The following is a 20,472-nucleotide window of genomic DNA, read 5'->3' on the forward strand; positions in this document are numbered from 1 at the left end:
CTAGATTAAACTCTAAATTGAATTGTTACCATTGAATAGTTGGTAGCATTTCTCTAGTGCTGCAGTTTTAAAAGAATCACCTTGCTTCAAGTGTTAGTAAGTCAATGGAACATTAAATATGTTTGTTTAAACCTACATTTTAGAAAAACAAATAAAAATTTAAAATATAATTTCCAATGTAATGTGCTATTTGAAAATATGTTCTGTGAAGGGGACATTGCAAAGTTAATATACTGGCAATAGTAATTCACAAATTGTATATTGTCATATTTGCTGACTGCATATGCATTAAAGAAAACCTTTCTAATGTTCTATTTTCAGGAGGAAGAGCTGGATGAGGATGATGCATACCAAGTACTATCTACATTAAAAAGGATAACTGCTTTTCACAAGTAAGTGGAAAAAACAACCCAGAGAGACTTTTAAAACAGATACTGTTACACTGATTGGCCAGGGCTGTATTGCTGCACCTATTGGGGTACTGCATAATAAATCTGAGTAGTAATTTCAGCTGAACTCCCTGTCTGCTTATATTTTAGGAGTGAGACAAAATTGGGGGGGGGGGGAGCTGTCACAGTGAGGGCTGATGCACAGTAAGGGAACCAGAAATAAATCAATGACAAATCAATTATCAATTAATATTTGCTTTTGGTATACTGAAGGCCACTTTGTGATCTGTGTTTGGAGTTACAGACCTAGCATACAAATATCCACATTGTGGCATTTTGCAAGGTGCGGGAGGCAAAAAAAGAAGCTCCAGGAAGATTTTCTGGCTACTATTTGTTTTGTTAATATGTATACAGTGACTCATTATTTGGCAAAATGGTCCTTCAATTTCCTCAAAACCTAATGATGCCAGGAATGTTTAGGGCTGATGGCACGTGCCCGTGATTAATCTCCTCTAGTGGTGACGATTAATCTCCGCAAATGCTTTCCTACTGGCAAGAAAGTAAATTGCCAGTAGGGTAATATGACGCTTGCTTTATGAGGAAATGTCATGTGACTTCGGAAAGCCGAAGCAGCATTTATGGTTTTCTACTGGCAATTTACAATCTCACCAGTAGGAAAGCATTTGAAGAGATTAGTCATCAAGAGGAGATTTCTCATGCGGTGACTAATCTGTCGGTGTCAACTCGCCTTATTGCAGCATTGGCTCTGAAGACTGTACTATATACTTTATAAAGTTCTTTTATTTTTTTAATACATTTTTAAGTAGCTTGGTTTTCCACAAAACACACGTTTTTTTAGAATACCCCCGGATCCCGCTCATATGTATCCTGTTGCATCTGGAACACTATGGTCAATTAACCTTAACTTAATCCTGAGAACCGCTTCATATTTTATGCTTGGAACTAAATTCTATACATTTAAGCCAAATGTGAAACTAAACTAAAGCTGCTTTTTTTTTGTGTGTGTTTATAGTGCTCATGATCTGTCAAGATGGGATTTATTTAGTGGTAATTACAAGCTTTTAAAAACTGGCATTGAAAATGGAGACATGCCAGAGCAGGTTAGTATTTAGTAATACTTAAATTATTTTTAAAACATATAAGCAGAACTGTTTTTTTAACTCTAGTTATATTTCACTGTTTTTCAGATTGTTATTCACGCCTTACAGTGTACTCACTACGTGATTTTATGGCAGCTGGCTAAGATTTCTGAAACTGGCTCATCAAAGGTATACCTTTAATCTATGTTCTAAATGTAACAACTGCAAAGTTTTATTTTTTTACCAGAAACTGGCACTGAATGATGGCTACTCTTTTCTTTGTAGGAAGAGCTAATCACGTTAAAGAGACAAATGAGGGTATTTTGCCAAATCTGTCAACATTACCTGACCAATGTAAATACTGCTGTAAAAGAACAGGTTAGTAAAACTTTATTCAGTAATATGCCAACATTAGAAGCACCACCAAATCAGAATCCACACAGGCAATTAACTCAAAGTGCATATTAAAATTAATTTCTTCTATGAAGTTATTCTATGAAGTTATTTTTTTAAATGTAGGTGCTACTTAGCATCTTGCCCGCTGTAAAGCATAAATTCCATGATTTCAGTTATTAGATACCTGACTGCCAAGGAATTGTAATCTACTTCTCTAAAATTACTCTGATCTTACCTCTGCACATGTTGCCAGTAAACATGCTGTGTGCAGGGACCAAAGAGCCCTACTAGGGAAGTGGTTAAAGGACCAGGAAACTTTAAATACATTTATGGGAAAGTGCAAATGGCTTTTGCAATTACATAATGAATCATTTGAATTGGTGTTCTTTCTTAGAATCTTAACCCTGTTTGAGGCAGTGCCAGTAGGCAGTGTACCTACTTTCTAGGTGTGCTCCATTCCTTGCATAGATTTTTTTTTTTTTTTTACAAACTGTTTTGCCTTTTGTAAGGGTAACCAAGCTTAAGAAGAGGGAATAGTGTCTTTGATTACTTGATTCTAAAAATATATGTTGTCTGTAAATGTTTTTTGTCTAATTTGAACTTAAAGGTCAGAGGAACTCGTACCTCCAGTGTAACATTTTTCTTATTCATACTTCTAGGCTTTCACAATACTCTGCGATGTGCTAATGATATTCAGTCATCAGATTGTTGTTGGAGGTCGGGAAGCATTAGAGCCACTTGTATATTCTCCTGATTCCTCCTTGCAGTCGGAATTGTTGAGCTTTATTTTGGATCATGTGTTTATTGATCAGGATGATGACAACAACAGTTCAGGTAATTGCAAATCAGAACCTCAACAGTCACAGTACAGGTACGGGACCCATTATCCAGAATGCTTGGGACCTGGGGTTTTCCAGATAAGGAGTCTTTCCATAATTTGGATCTTCTACATAAAGTCTGCTAAAACATTATTTAAACAGTAATTAAACCCAATCGGATTGTTTTGTCTCCAATAAGGTTTCATTATGTCTTCGTTGGAATGAAGTACAAGATACAGTTTTAGCATTACAGTGAAAAAGGAAATCATTTTTAAAAATGTGAATTATTTGATTAAAATGGAGTCTATTTGAGATGGCCGTTTCAGAATTCGGAACTTTCTGGATAATAGGTTTATGGATAAGGGATCCCATACCTGTACAGATACCTTTAATTACAGATGTAACATCAGGCTGCTTTTTAATGAACTATGAATTTTGCACAGCTACGGGTGGGCGATATCGGGGAGTTTGAAGTTAAAAAAAAAATAATCAGATCATTTGGCCCTGGGGCCAAATGACCGGATTATGTAGGCGGCAATGTATCAGTCGGTTCGGGGACCATATCAACGAGCCGATGCGGCCCCCGATCTGACCATCTACACAAAAAGAAATTTGTGTAGATGGTCAGATCGGGGGCCGCATCAGCTCGTTGATGCGGCCCCCGATCTGACTGAATCTTTTAACTTGGCCGATCGATATCAGGCCAATTTCAGGCCAGATATCGGTCGGCCAGTCTGCTCGTTTCTGCCCCTACACGGGCAGATAAGCTGCCGAGTCGGTCCAAGGGACCGATATCGGCAGCTATTATCGGCCCGTGTATGGGGGCCTTAAGACAACTTGCTGTTGGTCTGTTCTATTCGTTGTATTAGCTTTTTGTTTTGTTTGGAATTTCAGCAGCTATCTGGTTGGTGGTGTCCAATTTACTCTAGAAACCAGCTACTGGTTTAAATGAGAGGCTAGTAGATGAATGAGAGAGGGCCTAAATTGAAAGATAAGTAGCCATAAAATTTAGACTCCCACAGCAATTTGTCCTGTGTCAGAGATGTCTGTTTAAAAGCTGGAAAGAGGCAAAAGAGGGGATTATTACACAATTAAAAAATAAATAAATACAAAAATGTGAACAATCTCTTTTAATTGTGGACTGGAGCTTGGAATTGCTCCACAATATTGTGGAATGCCTGGATTCACTTAGTGAACTGCTGGATTATACAGTTGCTGTAAAAATGTTTTCTACCAAGTTTGTGAGCTCCAGTCCCCTGACCTGCATGTTCAGTGTGCAGATCCAGGCAACTGGCATAAATGGAGGCATATTGTAAGCTTTCATCCGTCCAAAAAAATGCTTAGACAACAAAACATTCAGAATCACCCTGTCTGACATTCCCCATAGAGAGTCATATCTTGCAAGCTCTTGTTCCCACTTTATTAAAATGGATATTGATATATGTACTAGCAGTCTCTGAAATACTAAAGTCTGTCAATAATGCTATATTTTTTGTACAGCAAAAATATAGTATGTTTTTCTTCTAAAAGTTTCTTACTGAAACAAATTTCTTTTTGTGTAGATGGTCAGCAAGACGACGAAGCCAGTAAAATTGAAGCTTTGCACAAAAGAAGAAATTTACTTGCTGCATTTTGCAAGTTGATCGTGTATAATGTTGTTGAAATGAACACAGGTGCTGATGTTTTTAAACAATACATGCGGGTAAGTTTGTTAAAAATGTTTCCTTCAGGTGGAGCACACTGAGCTGTGTTTGGTGCAAGGCTGTGGTTAGGGGTGCTGTATATGTTTTTACAGACTGTCATAGTTTTACATAAAATGCAGAAGTGATGCATCAGTGGGATAATAGCAGATCAAGCCTTGTAGGAGTAATGGTTGAAAGGAGTCACACACTCCTTAAGGCCATGGTGGACCCTGGGCAAAGTTCAGATTGGTTGGCTCACCTCACAACAAATTTCCCGTCTTAACAATCACTCTTATCTCTCCCATTAATCTAACTCAGTGATCCCAAACCAGTGGCCCAGGAGCAACTTGTTGCTCACCAACCCCTTGGATGTTGCTCCCAGTGACCTCAAAGCAGGTGCCTATTGTTGAATTCCTGGTCACATAGGGGCTACCAAATAACTAATCACAGCACATCACATAGTTTGCACCCCAGGAACCATTTGCATCCTTGTGTTGCTCTCCAAATCTTTTTAAAGGTAAAATTTTTTATTGTTTTTCCATCAACAAAAGCAAAAATAAAATCAAAAAAGAAATAAATAAGAACAAATAAACACATTAATGTTGCTATACCTTAGGTTACAATTAGGCAGTGGTTGTGCATTCTGGCTTAAGGATTAAGGGCAGATTATTTGTCTAGAGGGTGAGTTAGCAGGTTGGTTGTGGGTTCCATTGGCATCACTGAACCCCAGGGTCCATGTTGCACCGAACGCCCCATATTTTCTCAAATTTGTCTGCTGCTCCTCTTGTTTCGTACGTGAGCTTTATGAGCGGCATGGCATTGTCTATTAGTTGTCTCCAAAAGTTCACTGTGGGTAGGTTGTTGCCCATCCAATGCATAATCGCTGTCTTTTTAGCATAAAACATGAGAGTGCGAAATCTGATTCTAGCTGCATTGGTGAAGAGGATATCATCAATGACCCCTAGTAGACAGACCACTGGGTTCACTATCTGGGGGGTGCCTATTTCCTGGGCCATGGTGCTCGTTACCTCCCTCCAAAATCTGTTTATGGGGGGACACAACCAGATCATATGTATGAAGTTAGCCCCAGAGGTGTTGCATCGGGGGCAGAGATCATCCTGCCTTTTACCCATTCTCAGTAGCTTCAAAGGGGTTATGTAGATTTGGTGTAGGGATTTGTATTGGATGAGCCTGTCCTTAATTGAGATTAGGTATTCATAGGCTGTATCTGTGGCTTCCTCCCATTGGTCCTCTTGTAGGTCAGGGATTGCTTGCACCCAAAGTTGGTGGGCATGAGCAAATGGTGCTGGTCGACTTACCATTATGTTTTTGTATAAATTGGATAGGAGTTTTTTGGGTGAAGGGGAGTATAATGTATCCTCAAGAGAGGTAGTTACCTTAATGGGAGAGAGGGAGTGGAATTGGGCTTGGAATGCATGACGTAATTGGAGGTACCTGTATAGCTGTATTCGTTGGTTAGGTCTCCCTTCTTGTAGAGTCTGAAAGTTTGGAAACAGGTTCTCAGGGAGGAGGTCATCAAGTTTTTTAAAGCCCATGCGGGCCCAGTATTCAACATCGGGTAAGTCATAGAGATACGGGAGGAAAGAGTTTTTCCAAAGGGGAAGGTGCGATGAGGGGAATGGCAGAGGATGGCCCAAGATTTTAAGTGCAGCAGCCCATGTTTGGTGTGGGGTCTTCAGTGTATGAGGAAGGATAGCCATGTCTGATATTTTCCTATAGGGGTATGAGCCCAACCCTTCAATTGAGTGGAGGATAGAGGCTTGCAGTTGCATGTTGGGGTTGTATGGGTTGGGTGAGAGACACCAATGTAAATAGTATATTTGTGAGGCCAGGAAGTAGAAGTGAGGGAACCCCAGCCCACCTTTGTCTATGGGGGATGTCAACCTTTCCCAAGAGATACGAGGCACCTTGTTTGCCCATATAAATGGGTTGATTATCTTGTTGAGTTTCTTAAATAGAGAGCGGGGGATTGTAAAGGGGGAGTTGTGAAAAACGTAGAGAAATTTTGGTAAATATATCATTTTAACAATATTTACTCGACCCCACAGTGAGAGTGGTAATTTCTCCCAATTCTTGAGTGCCAGAGAGAGTGAGGTCATTAGAGGGTCTAGATTGAGTTGCATATATGTCTTGGGGTCTGCATGTATTTGTATCCCCAGATACTTAAATGATGTAACCACCTTAAGGGGTGTGTTTAGGGCGACCTGTGCTTCTGGGGGTGGGTCAATGTGGTAAAGTTGGGATTTTTCCCAGTTGACTTTCAGTCCCGAGTATATGCCAAAGTTCTGAATGACCTCTAATAGAGTGGACAGTGAGCTTGCTGGGTCGGCTAAGTATATTAAGATGTCGTCCGCAAAGAGCGACACCTTTTCTGTTATATTAGCAAAGTTGAGTCCCTTGATACCTGGGTTGTTGCGTATTATGATGGCTAGGGGCTCAATAGCAAGGGCAAAAAGAATGGGGGAAAGGGGGCCTCCAAATCTTTTTACATTTGAATGTGGCTCACAAGTAAAAAAAAAAGTTTGGGGACCCCTGATTTAACTAGAAACAGGTGGGGTTAGATTTCCATTTTGCAACTGCACATACTTGCCTCCACAGATTGCTATATAAAACACAAACCTTTAACCCACAAATCTGCCCTGTAGAATCGGTGGACCCTGGGCAAATTCCTTTTTTGCCCGTTTATTAAAGTGGTCTTGAAAGGAGTGTGCATTAAGAATGTAGACATATTGAAAAGGTGTCAGTGGGACTCTTATTCAAGCAATACAGAATTCTGTAATACAGAATGTGTGTCATGTATTAACTTAATCTTAAGCAGTGTAATAATGTTAATCAGATTGCTTTTGTTTTTCTATCCCTAGTATTATAATGATTATGGGGATATTATCAAGGAAACGATGAGCAAAACGCGACAGATTGACAAAATACAATGTGCTAAGACGCTCATTCTTAGTTTACAACAGGTAAGCTGTTGCTCTGCCTTCTGAAATTAATCAGAATTCTGTTCTAAAATATGACCCCTTGTTTGTAAGCTTCCACTAATGTCCATTTAGTAGGTTCTTATGAGGTTCCAGTTCTTAACATGTTAACATGTTTAGTAAGTTTGTGTTTCATTAAGCAAAATGATAATCAGAATTAGGCGGTGTTAAATACAAATATTACTTTTCTTTATTTTAATGTTTCTTCCCCCATTCTTTTTTCAGCTTTTCAATGAGATGATCCAGGAACATAGCTACAACTTTGACAGATCATCACCCACATTTAGTGGAATAAAAGAGCTTGCAAGACGCTTTGCTTTAACGTTTGGCCTCGATCAGCTAAAGACCAGAGAGGCCATTGCCATGTTACACAAGTAATCACATTATTATATGTTTGAATGCTTTTAGAAAACAGTTCTAATGTGTATCTATATGGATTGAAGTCGGTTATGACAAGGGTTATTACTGTCATAGATAAGACAAGGTTCTCAGTCATATGTGTTCCATTTTTGTTTAGAAGTTGGAGAGATCCTTCCTTGAAAATATACATATTGCTACTTTGCCCCAACGTTAACATAGGGTCTCTACATAATAACCCTTTTCAAATAGTACTGTGCTGGTTTGTTTTAACAGACTGAGAGAAACCGTGTAATTGTCTCTGTAAATTGCTAATTACAGTGTTTTTCGACTGGCCATGCCCTTAGAGACGTGGTCAGACATTGGCTTAGGCTGACTCAATCTTTGACCCCTTTGCCAATTAATTAATATGGCCTTCTCCAAAAGGGGTTTCACACCTGTCTGATCGATATCTCACCAGGGATCTTGGGGAAAGTGGTAATTTTGGCTCTCTGCATGGTAGGCTGTACCACCTTTGTGGGGGGTAAAAAAGCACATAGAAAAATAAATGACATTAAGTTTTTTTTCCGGAGATGAATCCATGGTTGGGGAGGTATACTAGCGCTTTAAATTGCTGCAGTGCACTAGTGAGCTAAGCTGGCCATACATGGAATAATACAACTTTGTGACTTAGCCCGCCAGATTCTTTTGGTGTTGGAGTAATTATTGAGTATATTATTTGCATTTCTGAAATTTATGTACGTTTTATCTTACAGGGATGGTATTGAGTTTGCCTTTAAAGAACCAAGCCCGCAAGGTGAAGCCCATCCACCACTAAACATGGCATTTCTTGATATTCTAAGTGAATTTTCATCGAAATTGTTAAGACAGGACAAAAAAACAGTGTAAGTAGTTACTATGAATATATCTGCTATTTGAAGAATTTTGAATTAAAATTCTCTTTGAAACAGCCTAGGGAACTGTTCCTTGAGCACTATACTGCCGTAATGTGCAGATGCCCCCCGTGATCGGATGTGCTGTTCTGGATAGTGTGAATGCTAAGCAAAGTAATTATTGCAACATCAAACTTGAAGGTTTCGATTTTAACTTTCTTGCGCTCTGTCCATTGCAACTGAGGGAATTACTAAAGCATCAGGCTAGATACTTGCACATCTGTAAGGAGTAGAACCTAGTAACAGTAACAGCAATTTTAAGGGTAATATTGGTGCTCATGTTATAATGTAGGGCTGCATAGTGATCCCCAGTTTTAACTACACACTTGTGAATCCATTTATAAATACACAATCCAAAGGTTTCATCTTACTCATTTTTTCTGCAGATACGCATACCTGGAAAAGTTCATGACATTTCAAATGTCTTTACGAAGAGAAGATGTGTGGCTACCGCTCATGTCTTACAGAAATTCTTTACTAGCTGGTGGCGATGATGACACTATGTCCGTCATGAGTGGAATGAGTGGCCGAGGGTCTTCATCAAGGAGTAAAAAGATAAAACCCCCAACAGGAAAACGGAAACTACCAGAGGGTAAGAACATTTTACTCATAGTTCAAATAGTTTCAGTAATTCAACTTGAATATACAGTGTGTAGGGAATGCACACTTGGCCAAATACCAAACTGAATTCTAATCCTAATTTGCATATGCAAACTAAGGCATAAAGTTTCAACATACGCATTTGTGGTGAAAAGTCACATGATTTTAAGGATTTAGGTTCAGTTGGCCAGGACCATGGATTGGGCTAAATCCTGCCGGATCCCGAACCCAATCCTGGATTTGTTGCATTCCTAACAGTGTGTATATGTAATATATAATTAAGTGGCACTTTAAGAAAGAGGCACCATGCCCAGCCCTAGCAGGACTTTCAGTCAATCTCTTTCTCTCTGTCTCGCATAAAATATTTATATAAACAATAATTTCACTATTTAATGCACATAGATTTAAATTTCCCATTAAATGTCTTCACTTCTCAATCCCATCTAGCGGAAGAAAGTAGCAGCAGCGATAGCATGTGGTTAAACAGGGAGCAAACGATGAACACGCCAGTCATGATGCAAACGCCACAGCTCACATCCACCATTATGAGAGAGCCTAAAAGGTTACGACCAGAAGAGAGCTACATGCCTGTCTACCCAATGCAACCTGAGCATCACCAACCTCCCCTTGATTATAAGTAAGTGTAAATTTTATGCAAGGAAAGGAGGAGGAAATTCCTGCCATAAGAAAAAGATCCCACCTAATGGGGGTTTGAAAATCGCAGAGCTGTGGGTCATGATTTCCCTGCACAGTGCTTCATAAGTTACCATGGTCAGAGTAAATTAAGTTCTGTGTTGAGAAACAGGGGAAAGAGTACACAGAGAGACTGTAACGGATCTTTTGGGAAAATAATGTGAAGTGGTGTGAAAAATTGTATAAATTGATTTTTTTTTCTTTGTTTTTATACTTCATGGTTTGTGTTTCGTAACAGGGGAAATTATGTTATGTGCATTCCATTTGCTTAAATGAATTAACAATGCTTCAAAGTTATGGTCCTGTCCAAAATGTGTTCAAATAAAAACTTTTTTTTATATAGCACACAGGTAACGTGGATGCTTGCACAGCGGCAGCAGGAAGAAGCAGCAAGGCAGCAGCAGGAGAGAGCCGCAATGAATTATGTGAAGCTGAGATCTAATCTACAACATGCCATGTATGATTTTGCATAATATATATATATATATATATCGATATCTTTATCTCTATTTATTATACTTTATTTTTCTTTAATTTTGGGTAGTATAAATGTATTTGCTGGCAAGACTCATCAGATGTCTCAATATTAACCACACAATTGTGAAGGGAGTGGAGAGAAAGTAGGTTTAGGGGGCACAGTTTTGAATGGTTGAAAATTCTTTATAGCATTTGTTTGATCCATAAATATTTCCCATAACTATATGTATATCAAGGACATCATCCTGCAGGCCCCTGCTTTTCTTTGAAGCTAAAATAGCTTTCTACTTGTTCTGAATTATTTAATTTCTCAAGTAGACTTATTGCTTTCAGTGCAGCAGGGTCTACAGTCCCTGTATTTGCTGAACCATAGCATTTCTTACATTGCGTACATTTGGTAGGACCGCTTGAGTTTTGCATAATGTACTTAATAAGAATTTAAATGAGGGTTTCACTAACTGGAATTTTTTGTTCCTCAAGACGGCGAAACACTGGGCTTATGGAAGATGACGAAGAGCCAATTGTTGAAGATGTTATGATGTCGTCAGAAGGGCGCATTGAAGATCTTAATGAGGGCATGGATTTTGACACAATGGACATAGACTTGGTAAAATTTTAATCTCTTTGCTTGTATTTATTAAAACAAACATATATAATCTGGGGCAGTGATTGTAATTCCTTTCACTTATTGTACTTTTTTTTCTTGTAGCCTCCCTCGAAAAACCGACGAGAAAGAACAGAACTTAAGCCAGATTTCTTTGATCCTGCTTCAATCATGGATGAATCTGTAAGCTTAAAATACATCTTACCTGCCATTCTAAAAATAATGAAATAATCACTGGCAGATGCAGTCACAGCTATATGTTAAAAGGAAACTCCACCCAAACACAACTTCAGTTTTTTAAAAAGTAAACAGTTTCAAGCAAGTTTACATTAAAAACCATATAAAGGCTGCGTATTTTTCAATAATGTATATTTGGGTTAGAACAGTTACCTAAACCTTAGCCCCCTGTCCTTTGAGACTCAAGTAAAATGTAACAGTAGTTGACTGTCCTAAGCCTGCATCCTCCAAATTCCACAATTTCATGCACAAGTGATGTCAATAAGGAAAGGAACATCACAGTGCGATGCATTGGGGGTTATGTAGTTCCTGCATGCTGTCTGTAAGCTGTTGAGGAGTTGTTACAATTTGTAACATCAATGTTTTAGTCCCTCCTCCCCTGCCAGGATTTTAAATGATGCAGCTGGATTTCAGCATATAAAAATGGTATTTATTAATACTTTTGATGGGTTTCTATTTTGTGTGGGGCCTGGAGTTTGCTGGAGTTTCCCTTTAACTAAGGTTTAAATGATTTAGTTATCTTAAAGCAAAAAGATTACATTTGTAAAGTCTATGGCTACTTGTTCATCTTTAAGAGGAACTTAGGCAGATGTTTTATTTGTTAGTATTAATACATAGAGCTGGTGTGCTAAATATGTAATATTAAGGTACTTAATTTACTCATTCTCTGGACCCTTAACATTTGGGTGTAACGACTATTGCTGTTGACCTGTCAATAATGTAATATGATCATGCATAGGGAGGCTGTGTAGATCTTTAGCTATCCTCTCTTGGGGGCATGTAGGGCCAGACTGACACCAGGCTGGCCCTAAGAGACAATAATAACTCATTTTTCAACATTGTTTTATTGAATAGAGCTTATGCTGAACATATTTGCCTTATTTAATGAATTAAGTTTTGTTATTTGTTTAAACATGGCAAACTGTATGTTGGTTGCAACCCCTTTTTATTGAACCAATGTTGAAATAGGGGTGAACTGTCCCTTAATGCTAGGGCAGCAACATTGCATGTTGGGATAAACCAGACCCCTGCATTAATACAAACTAAATCAGAACTTTTGTAGGGCTTTAATTCCTGTCCATAAGATTTTGTTGTCAATGAGCATAGACCTGGTACATATTGCTGTTTTAAGAATGTATACCTTTTACAGTTTCATTTGCACACTACTCTGTAGATCCATTTTTTAAATAACCTGTACTACTGTAACCTGTTTATCTTTGCTGTAATTTAAATATACTCTGGCAATCAATAACAGTGTTGAAATGATAAAATGTGGACAACTTGTTCAAGCCTTAAAATAATGATAGCCTAAGAGGCTGTGGCAGTAGAAATGTCTGTAAACCAAGGATATTTGCACAGTGCTGGTAAATAGCCCTTTTTTGCAGAAAAATGGTGTGACCTTTCTTTGTTCATTATATGAAATAGGGTGTGAGCCAATTTTGTTTTTTAACTCATACTGTTTTAGCAGTGAGTAACACAGGCAGTGCATGTAAAAATGCTCAGATTTTCCTGCATTGTGTTAGTGTATATACGTATAGAAAGGGAAATGATAACAAAACATGTAGTAACTTATGAGGGTCTTATCCATTTCTTGAAGATACCACAAGAAAAGTTTGTTTAATGAACAGGCTTTCATTTTTTCTGCAATATGCCATTTACTTCCCCTCTCCCTATTCATTTTAACAGACTAGTGCAGCCATGCCTGTTAAGTTTGCAGTGCGCTATTTTTTCCACGTGGTGGCAGCAGAATACATCATGGCCGTGTCAGATCCATTTCTATAAAAAGGCCTGCATTTTCATGTTCATTTGCTGTTGCCTTTTTATTTCACGTAGACACTCCAGTTGAATCGCCAAGCTTTTATTATGATTTGCCATTTCTTTCTCTTCATGTTTTTACATACTCATTCACATCTAACTGTTTTCATTTGTTTCTCTCTCTAGGTTCTTGGGGTATCAATGTTTTAATACCAGTTCATCAATCAACCCTGTGGTGAAGTTTTTTTAAAATGGAAGAGGAAGTTTTTAAATGACAAATTTGTGGTATACAGTGAAATTATGTACAGATTTTTCTCTAAGGAGAATTTGCCATGCTTACCAAGATTAAGTGCATAGAGAGGCAGTTTTGAATGCCTACAAAAAAGTTTAAAGGACAAGTAAACGGTTTGCAAATAAGCTACGACATATTGTCTTGGGAAAAATATTTATTTTTGTTATTTGGTTTTTTGTTTTCCTTTTAATCAGCTGGCGTATTTGTTAATTAGCTACATTAAAAACCAAGCGAGCCAAAACATACCCTGAAACTATTTTATAGCAGTAGAACTTATTGCGTGCACTCAGATTTGAGTTTGCACGTGATTTTTGTGGTTATGTATTTTACCACATTTTAACAGATACCCTAAATTCTCAAATATTGTAATCACTCATAACCAAAATATATCATTTTTTTTATTTACAGAATAAAAAAAATTATTTTCATTGAAATTTTGTGTATTATAATATGGGAAAGGTAACTTTTTCAGAGACTTTAAGGCTTAATTGGTATCAGAAAACAACATAACCATGCTTGTTCATTAATAACCCTAGGAGTTTGCTTGTCCTTTAAGAAATATGTAATGTTGTGAAATTCCTTCCAGTAGTGCCACTGTATTTTGTCTCAAAATAAAAGAAGCTTATTGTAGTATGTTTGCAGAAAAAAAAAATAAAATTATACAGCTTATTAGAGTGTGGGAATAGGGTTCTAAATTTTAAATAAAATGATATATAAATATATATATATAAATTGGTGCTGATTTTATAATTGCGCAGTTTGTTTAGTTTTTCTTACTTTTAAATTCCAACTTAAAATTATGAGGTTTCAGAAATATATTGAAAGTTTTAACAATGTTTAAAAAATAGAAAAAAAAAAAAAAAAATAGCTGAAGCGTGGATACTCGCTTTAAAAATGATTTTTAAATTTGTATTTTATATTGTTTTATCTATCTGTCTTTGCAAGCAGTCTTCAGGTTAAGTATACTTCCAGCAGGTTACAGTACATTTCCTGTATTTTACAATTTGTTTAAAAAAAAGAGGCAATTCATAAACACCCAGTTTTTGTTTGGTAAACGCTTGGCTCTCATCCTCACATCAGAACCAACAGTCTGAAACAGTGAAATCCATGTAAGCCAACTGAAACCGATTTGCGAGGCTTAGGCAGCTAGACATTAAAGTAAATTTTAACTTATATTTCATGTGTATATTTTTTTTTTGTCAGTTGTCTTTCATTCTTTGAGGTTTAAAGTCATTCCATGCCTTATTGCTTGCAATACACAAACTTCTCATGTGTTCAAAAATACTGTAAAAAAAAAAAAAAAAAAAAATTGACAGATTATATAACAATCACTAGGCTGAGGTAGCCAAAAACCGTAAGTTAACTAGAGAACTATAAAGTATGTGTTGAACCTCATAGACATAACACACAAATCTGATCTGTCTGAATCATGTTTCATACGTACTCATGTCGGAAATGACTGCCTACCCCCTATCCTTTACACCACTGCATTTCTTAGAGCTGCTGAGAGGACTGTGTACATATATGATTTTACAATTTGATTTGATTTCTTTCTTACTCTAAATAGAGAGTATATCTTTGTGAAAACAGTTCTTACAGCTTTGTTTTCTGCTAAAATGTTTTATATATTTACCTAACCTGTTGTCCTCCACATTCTATTGTCCTCTGTACTGTTTTCTGATTTGTATTTATGTCTTGAGACAGTAACTTTTTGAATAAAATTAAACCCACTGTATCTGCTTATGTTTAATTCTGTTTTTTTAATATGGGTTACATGTATGGCTTTAAAGTGTGGGTGAGACCCCATTGCCTGCCTGTTGCCACTTTGGAACAGCACAGTGTTCTATCAAATGCCCACGAATTTACATAGACCCCAGTGCCGTTGGTTTGCATTAATGCAAAGCATTAAAGAAAATGTATATAAACAAAAATGGCAAGCATTTCATGGCAGTTACAGGTAGGGAATCCATTATCCAGAATGCGGTTATCCAGAAAGCTCTGAATTACAGGAATGCATTCCATAGAGGCCATTTTAATCAAATAATTCAAAGTGCTTTCCTTTTTCTCTGAAATAATGACAGTACATTGTACTTGATCTTAACCAAGATATAATTAATTCTCATTGGAAGCAGAACAATCCTATCGGGTTTAATGTTTAAATGACTTAAGGTAGACTTAAGGTATGGAGATCCTAGTAATGGAAAGATCCTTTATCTGGAAAACCCCAGGTCCCGAGTATTCTGGATAGCAGGTCCAGTGTCTCTACATAGTCATGGCAACAAGCGATGCCAGGTCCCATAGCCTTTAGTATTTACAAATATTTTTAACTCTCTGTAGATTTAAGGTTTACAAATATATATTTTTGTTTTTACTTTAGAAGGAACTGTAGTTTGCATTAAAGAACGAAACTGTTGTGCCTTAAATTTGTGCACCATGTAAAATACCAATTTGAAATTGTAAACATAAGCCTAATGAAGAATAGGGAAATTTAGATATTCATAATTCATGCTTTTTCAGTATTCATATGCAATCAAGCTTATTCCACTTAATTTGCCTATGAAGGGTGATTATAGGGTAATCGTGGGTGATTTAAATAAAAAACAGTTGAAGCACCCTCTTTGCAGTACTCATTTAATCATACAAGCACAAGAACTTGGGGTCTGTCATTTGGTTTTAGTTTGTCAATATCTCTGGAGGGATGAAAAGAGACCAGACACATTTTGTCAAAAAAATACAATGTATTTGGATAGTTATATCTATACATACCTGGTAGCTTATGTTGAGTAAACATCATAAAAATGTTTGTTATAAAAAAAAAAAAAACGACATGCAAAAATTTGAGTCAGTATGCATATTAATTAAAGGAAAAGAACTGATTAAAGCAGGGATCCCCAACCTTTTATACCTGTGAGCCACAGTCTAATGGAAAAAGTGTTGGGGAGGAACACAAGCATGGAAAAAGCTCCTGGGGGTGTAAATTAGAACTAAATTTGGTAGTCCCTATGTGGACTGGCAGCCTACAGAAGGCTCTGTTTGGCATTACACTGGGTTTTATGCAATCAACACTTGCCTCCAAGCCAGAAATGTAAAAATAACTAACTGCTTTGAGGCCACAGGGAGCAACATCCAAGGGGTTGAGGGGCAACATGTTTCTCACGAGCCACTGCTTGGGGATCACTGGATTAAAGGAATACTCTCTTGGGAAAACATGATTTTTTAAAAAAATGCATCAATTGCTAGAGCTAGAGTTTTGAAATTTGACATTGGGAATCGCCATTTTTCACTTTGCCTGGTGGCCACAACCATGTGACTTGAGCTTTGAAAACTCACTCTTTATTATTGGGCAAGTTGGAGTAATATGAGCATCCCTCCCCACCCCCAGCAGCCAATCAGCAGAATAAAGCTGGCCACATTGGTCGCACGAAAGATTGCTCCAACCCCCCACTGACGTTCAGGACTGAATCATCAGATATGGAGGTTGAAACAATAGGATTTCTACCTCCTGCTGATTCAGCCCTGAACATAGATTTTGCTCGGGCGCCTTCAATGGTGCCCGATCAAAATCTTTTAACCCGCCCAATCGGCGAGTCGTCTGATATCTGCAGCCTTCTACAATATTGGTCGCCTCGCCAAGTTGCCATACACGCACCAAATATCGTACGAAACGAGGTTTCGAGCTTAATGGGAAGGTAACAAAGATAACAGCTCCCTTAAACTTCTGCTGAATGATTAAGCTGCCTCAACTGATAGCCCTTCATGAGCTTCATGAGCATAAGCATGCTCACATGCACCGAGTGATAGAAATGAGGATAGAACCAAAGCGGGAACCCTGACCACTCCCCACTATGCTGGAGAAATTGCGGAGAGCGAGGCACTCTCCCACACATTTTCTGGTCCTGCCCGCTGATATCTCCATTATGGACTGAAGTCTCAGACTTACTGAGAAAGGTATTACGAGCACCTATACCACCAGATATAACCACCTTCCTGTTGGGCAAACCACTCCCAAAAACTAGCAAGTCAAATCAAGCGCTCATTAACCACATATTAACGGCTACTCGAATCTCTATAGCCGCAAAATGGAAAACCACTTCCCCTCCTACACTGGCTGAAATTAAAAAAAGAGTGGAGTCAAACAAAGCATTTGAAGCTGGAATCGCCAGACTGACAAATAAAACTCCCAAGTTTCTTAAAATATGGACACCTTGGGAATTATTACCCAACGAATAATGAAACCCTACTAATAGCCTCAAGAATATCACCTTAACTCATAAATCATTGTCTATCTCCTTTGTTTCTTATTATTCTTACTTCAAATTTTCTTGTTATCCGATTTCATGTTATGAAAATGTTTTAATATTGAAAGACTGTTGAATCACTGTCATAATATGCGGACATAATGTACATGTCCATCAGTTGTATATTCAACACTGAAAAACTTAATAAAAAATTTAAGTTACAAAAAAAAGAACCAAAGCGGGAAAATCCATTTATTGCTATTATGCCACTTGGGTCCTTTTGATCAGTCCACTGATCAAGGAGAACCACAATAGTTTATCTAAAAGCAGTTCTAATGTGTAGCGCTGGCTCCTTCTGAGAGCTCAGGCACAATACACTGAGATGGCATCTACACACCATATTATAGCTAAAAAAAAAAAAAAAAATTGTTGGTTCAAGAATAAAAATTTAAATGGTAGAGTGAATTAGTTGCAATGCAAACAGTGTAGTTTAGAAATAAAAATGACAGAATCCCTTTACTCCCCTGAATGAGATGTTTCCACTTTGTGACATCTCAACTTTTATCTGTCTGAAATTTCCAGTACTAGAGACATCTTGTTCACAATGCAAAGCAGAAATAATTCTGGGTGGGAAGCCCAGGATCACTCCTAAGTTTCCAGGGCAGCAAATGCATACTGGTTCTGTTTACAATGAGATTCATCAGTGCAACATGGAGTTTTCCAATTGATATGTAGAGTCAGGTAAGTGGATCTACTAGGAAAGCATTTTGGTTAAGGGGTGACTTTCTCATTTGTATCCAAAGCAGAAGGAATTCTGGGAAGATAGGATTGTTCACAAAATTACCATTTATGTAAAATACACCAGAGCAGGGGTCACCAAACGTTTTTTAACCTGTGTGCAACACAAGCATGAAAAACCCCTAGTGCAGGGGTCCCCAACCTTTCTTACCCGTGAGCCACAGTCGAATGTAAAAAGACTTGGAGAGCAACACAAGCATCATAAAAGTTCATGGAGGTGCCAAATAAGGGCTGTGATAGGCTATTGGGCAGCCTCTATGCACACTATCAGCTTACAGGGGGCTTTTATTGGGTGTAAATCTTGTTTTTATTCAACCAAAACTTGCCCCAAGTCAGGAATTCAAAAATAACTACCTGGTTTGGGGGCACTGGGAGCAACATCCAAGGGGTTGGTGAGCAACATGTTGCTTGCGAGCCATTGGTTGGGTATCACTGCTGTAGAGACTAATGTAACATGAAGCATATTGTTAGCATTAAATATTCAAAAAACCTGAGACTTTGCATATTGGCCACATGTGCCTGCACCTGAGCACATTCAGTGCTTCCCTGTGCAGGCGCAAGTAGACGTTTTTACAAGCGTAGGGGCGTATGTGTGGCATTAGCTTTAGTCCCACCCACTGTGTTTTAAAGCACAGCCATTGTAGTATGCAGGTTGGATTGCCAAATGCAGACTGGTTTCGCCTCCAAAATGTCTGACCCTATACATTGAAGTGGGGAAAAACGTGTTTTGACATCACAAACCAGTCTAGCAGCCAGATCTGCATCTGTGCTTCTAAGAACGTGTTTCAGCTAGTACTTGGATATCACCCTGTAGACTCTAAGATGAAGTAAAACTATAATAAATAACATTTTCATGTGATATGCAACAGATGAAAATCCAAACACATAGAAACAGAAGTAAATGGTGGCGAGTTGTTTGATACCATAATTTTTTTTATATGCTGTACATACATTTCAGAATTTAGATCGCCGGCTAAAATGAATTTCTAGGGTAATGGGTTAAAATACATATCCGGTTATTTCTGAGCTCCCGTGTTTCCATTTTTTTTTTGCCAGTAAGTCTGGTATTTTAGAGATTTGTTGCAAAATGCATCTTAACAACAATAAAAAAAAACAATATTATTTTGGCATTTATTAAAAAGGTTTTGACTCTTTGTGGCTAATATTATGCAATGCATTCTTTGTTTAAACTATTTGAAACAGTGTCTTCAGGCTGCCAGGAGATGGGGGTGTAGTATCATAGGACAGCACTTTCTCTGTGTTTTTCAGCCCAGTTTTATCCTGCTGTGTAGCTCTTCTCATAAGCACCGGCTAAACCCATGGATGTTTGTGTCAGGCTTTGCAAACCAGACATTTCTGTTTGTCTAATAATGACTATAAGGGGAATAGCAGATAGGACATTTTGTTGTCTGTGCTTAACTCTTCTTCAATGTGGGCACAAAATGCTGTTGTATTCCCACCAATATTAAAATGTTCCGTCTGCAAAGGGCCTTAAAAGATCACAAAAAAGAAAACAATGCTAAAAGTACTCACAGTCGTGACCGCCGCACAAATTATGAGAAGGATATTAGACTCTGTGATGGTATAAATAATATTGATGGTATAAATAAAAGGATATAAATGCTTATTGCATATACAGTATTCTGAAAGATGAAAATAAAATAGAAAACAGCCAATTACAAAGTGTTAAACAGGTAGTTAAAATAATAGGTGGCCAACATAATTGCTATTAATTAGCCTGCTCATGAGGGTTTAACTCAAATGATCAAAATGTGGGCATAGATCCACAGAGGCCATCTATATCACATTGATAGGGAAAAAAAAATGTATATACATATACATATATAGATATATAGATATATTTTTCCTTCTGCAGATGTGATATATACCTTGCTACCTGTGCAAAGATTACTGCCACTGATTCCAACTATTTCTTCCTCCTCTTGCCTGCCAATGTGCCCAGTGCCACAGGACATAACAGGTTTTCTCCTGGCACGCCAGCCCGACCCTGAGCGCATATCCCAAATGAGCACCTGATAAAATATACTAAAAGTGTGATGTTAGGGTGCACACCCAGGCGTCTTTGGCAAGTACTGCCCATTATT

General features: G+C 37.8%; 1 protein-coding gene across 2 annotated transcripts in view; it reads left to right on the forward strand.

Moving 5' to 3' along the window:
• Positions 1-15,066, forward strand: part of stag2 (stromal antigen 2) — a 60,081-nt gene extending 45,015 nt beyond the window's left edge. For both annotated transcript variants that reach the window (XM_002931787.5, XM_031892062.1), the window contains exons 21-35: positions 322-392; positions 1,423-1,510; positions 1,598-1,678; positions 1,775-1,867; positions 2,545-2,719; positions 4,266-4,405; positions 7,268-7,369; positions 7,610-7,758; positions 8,497-8,625; positions 9,060-9,265; positions 9,721-9,910; positions 10,310-10,423; positions 10,924-11,050; positions 11,153-11,230; positions 13,226-15,066. In XM_002931787.5, coding sequence (XP_002931833.2) covers positions 322-392; positions 1,423-1,510; positions 1,598-1,678; positions 1,775-1,867; positions 2,545-2,719; positions 4,266-4,405; positions 7,268-7,369; positions 7,610-7,758; positions 8,497-8,625; positions 9,060-9,265; positions 9,721-9,910; positions 10,310-10,423; positions 10,924-11,050; positions 11,153-11,230; positions 13,226-13,249 — 1,767 coding nt within the window. In that variant the 3' untranslated portion in view covers positions 13,250-15,066. The remainder of the gene's footprint in view (positions 1-321; positions 393-1,422; positions 1,511-1,597; positions 1,679-1,774; positions 1,868-2,544; positions 2,720-4,265; positions 4,406-7,267; positions 7,370-7,609; positions 7,759-8,496; positions 8,626-9,059; positions 9,266-9,720; positions 9,911-10,309; positions 10,424-10,923; positions 11,051-11,152; positions 11,231-13,225) is intronic.
• The last annotated feature ends 5,406 nt before the right edge of the window (positions 15,067-20,472 follow it).

The sequence above is a fragment of the Xenopus tropicalis genome, chromosome 8, assembly GCF_000004195.4.
Source record: "Xenopus tropicalis strain Nigerian chromosome 8, UCB_Xtro_10.0, whole genome shotgun sequence".
Lineage (NCBI taxonomy): Eukaryota > Metazoa > Chordata > Amphibia > Anura > Pipidae > Xenopus > Xenopus tropicalis.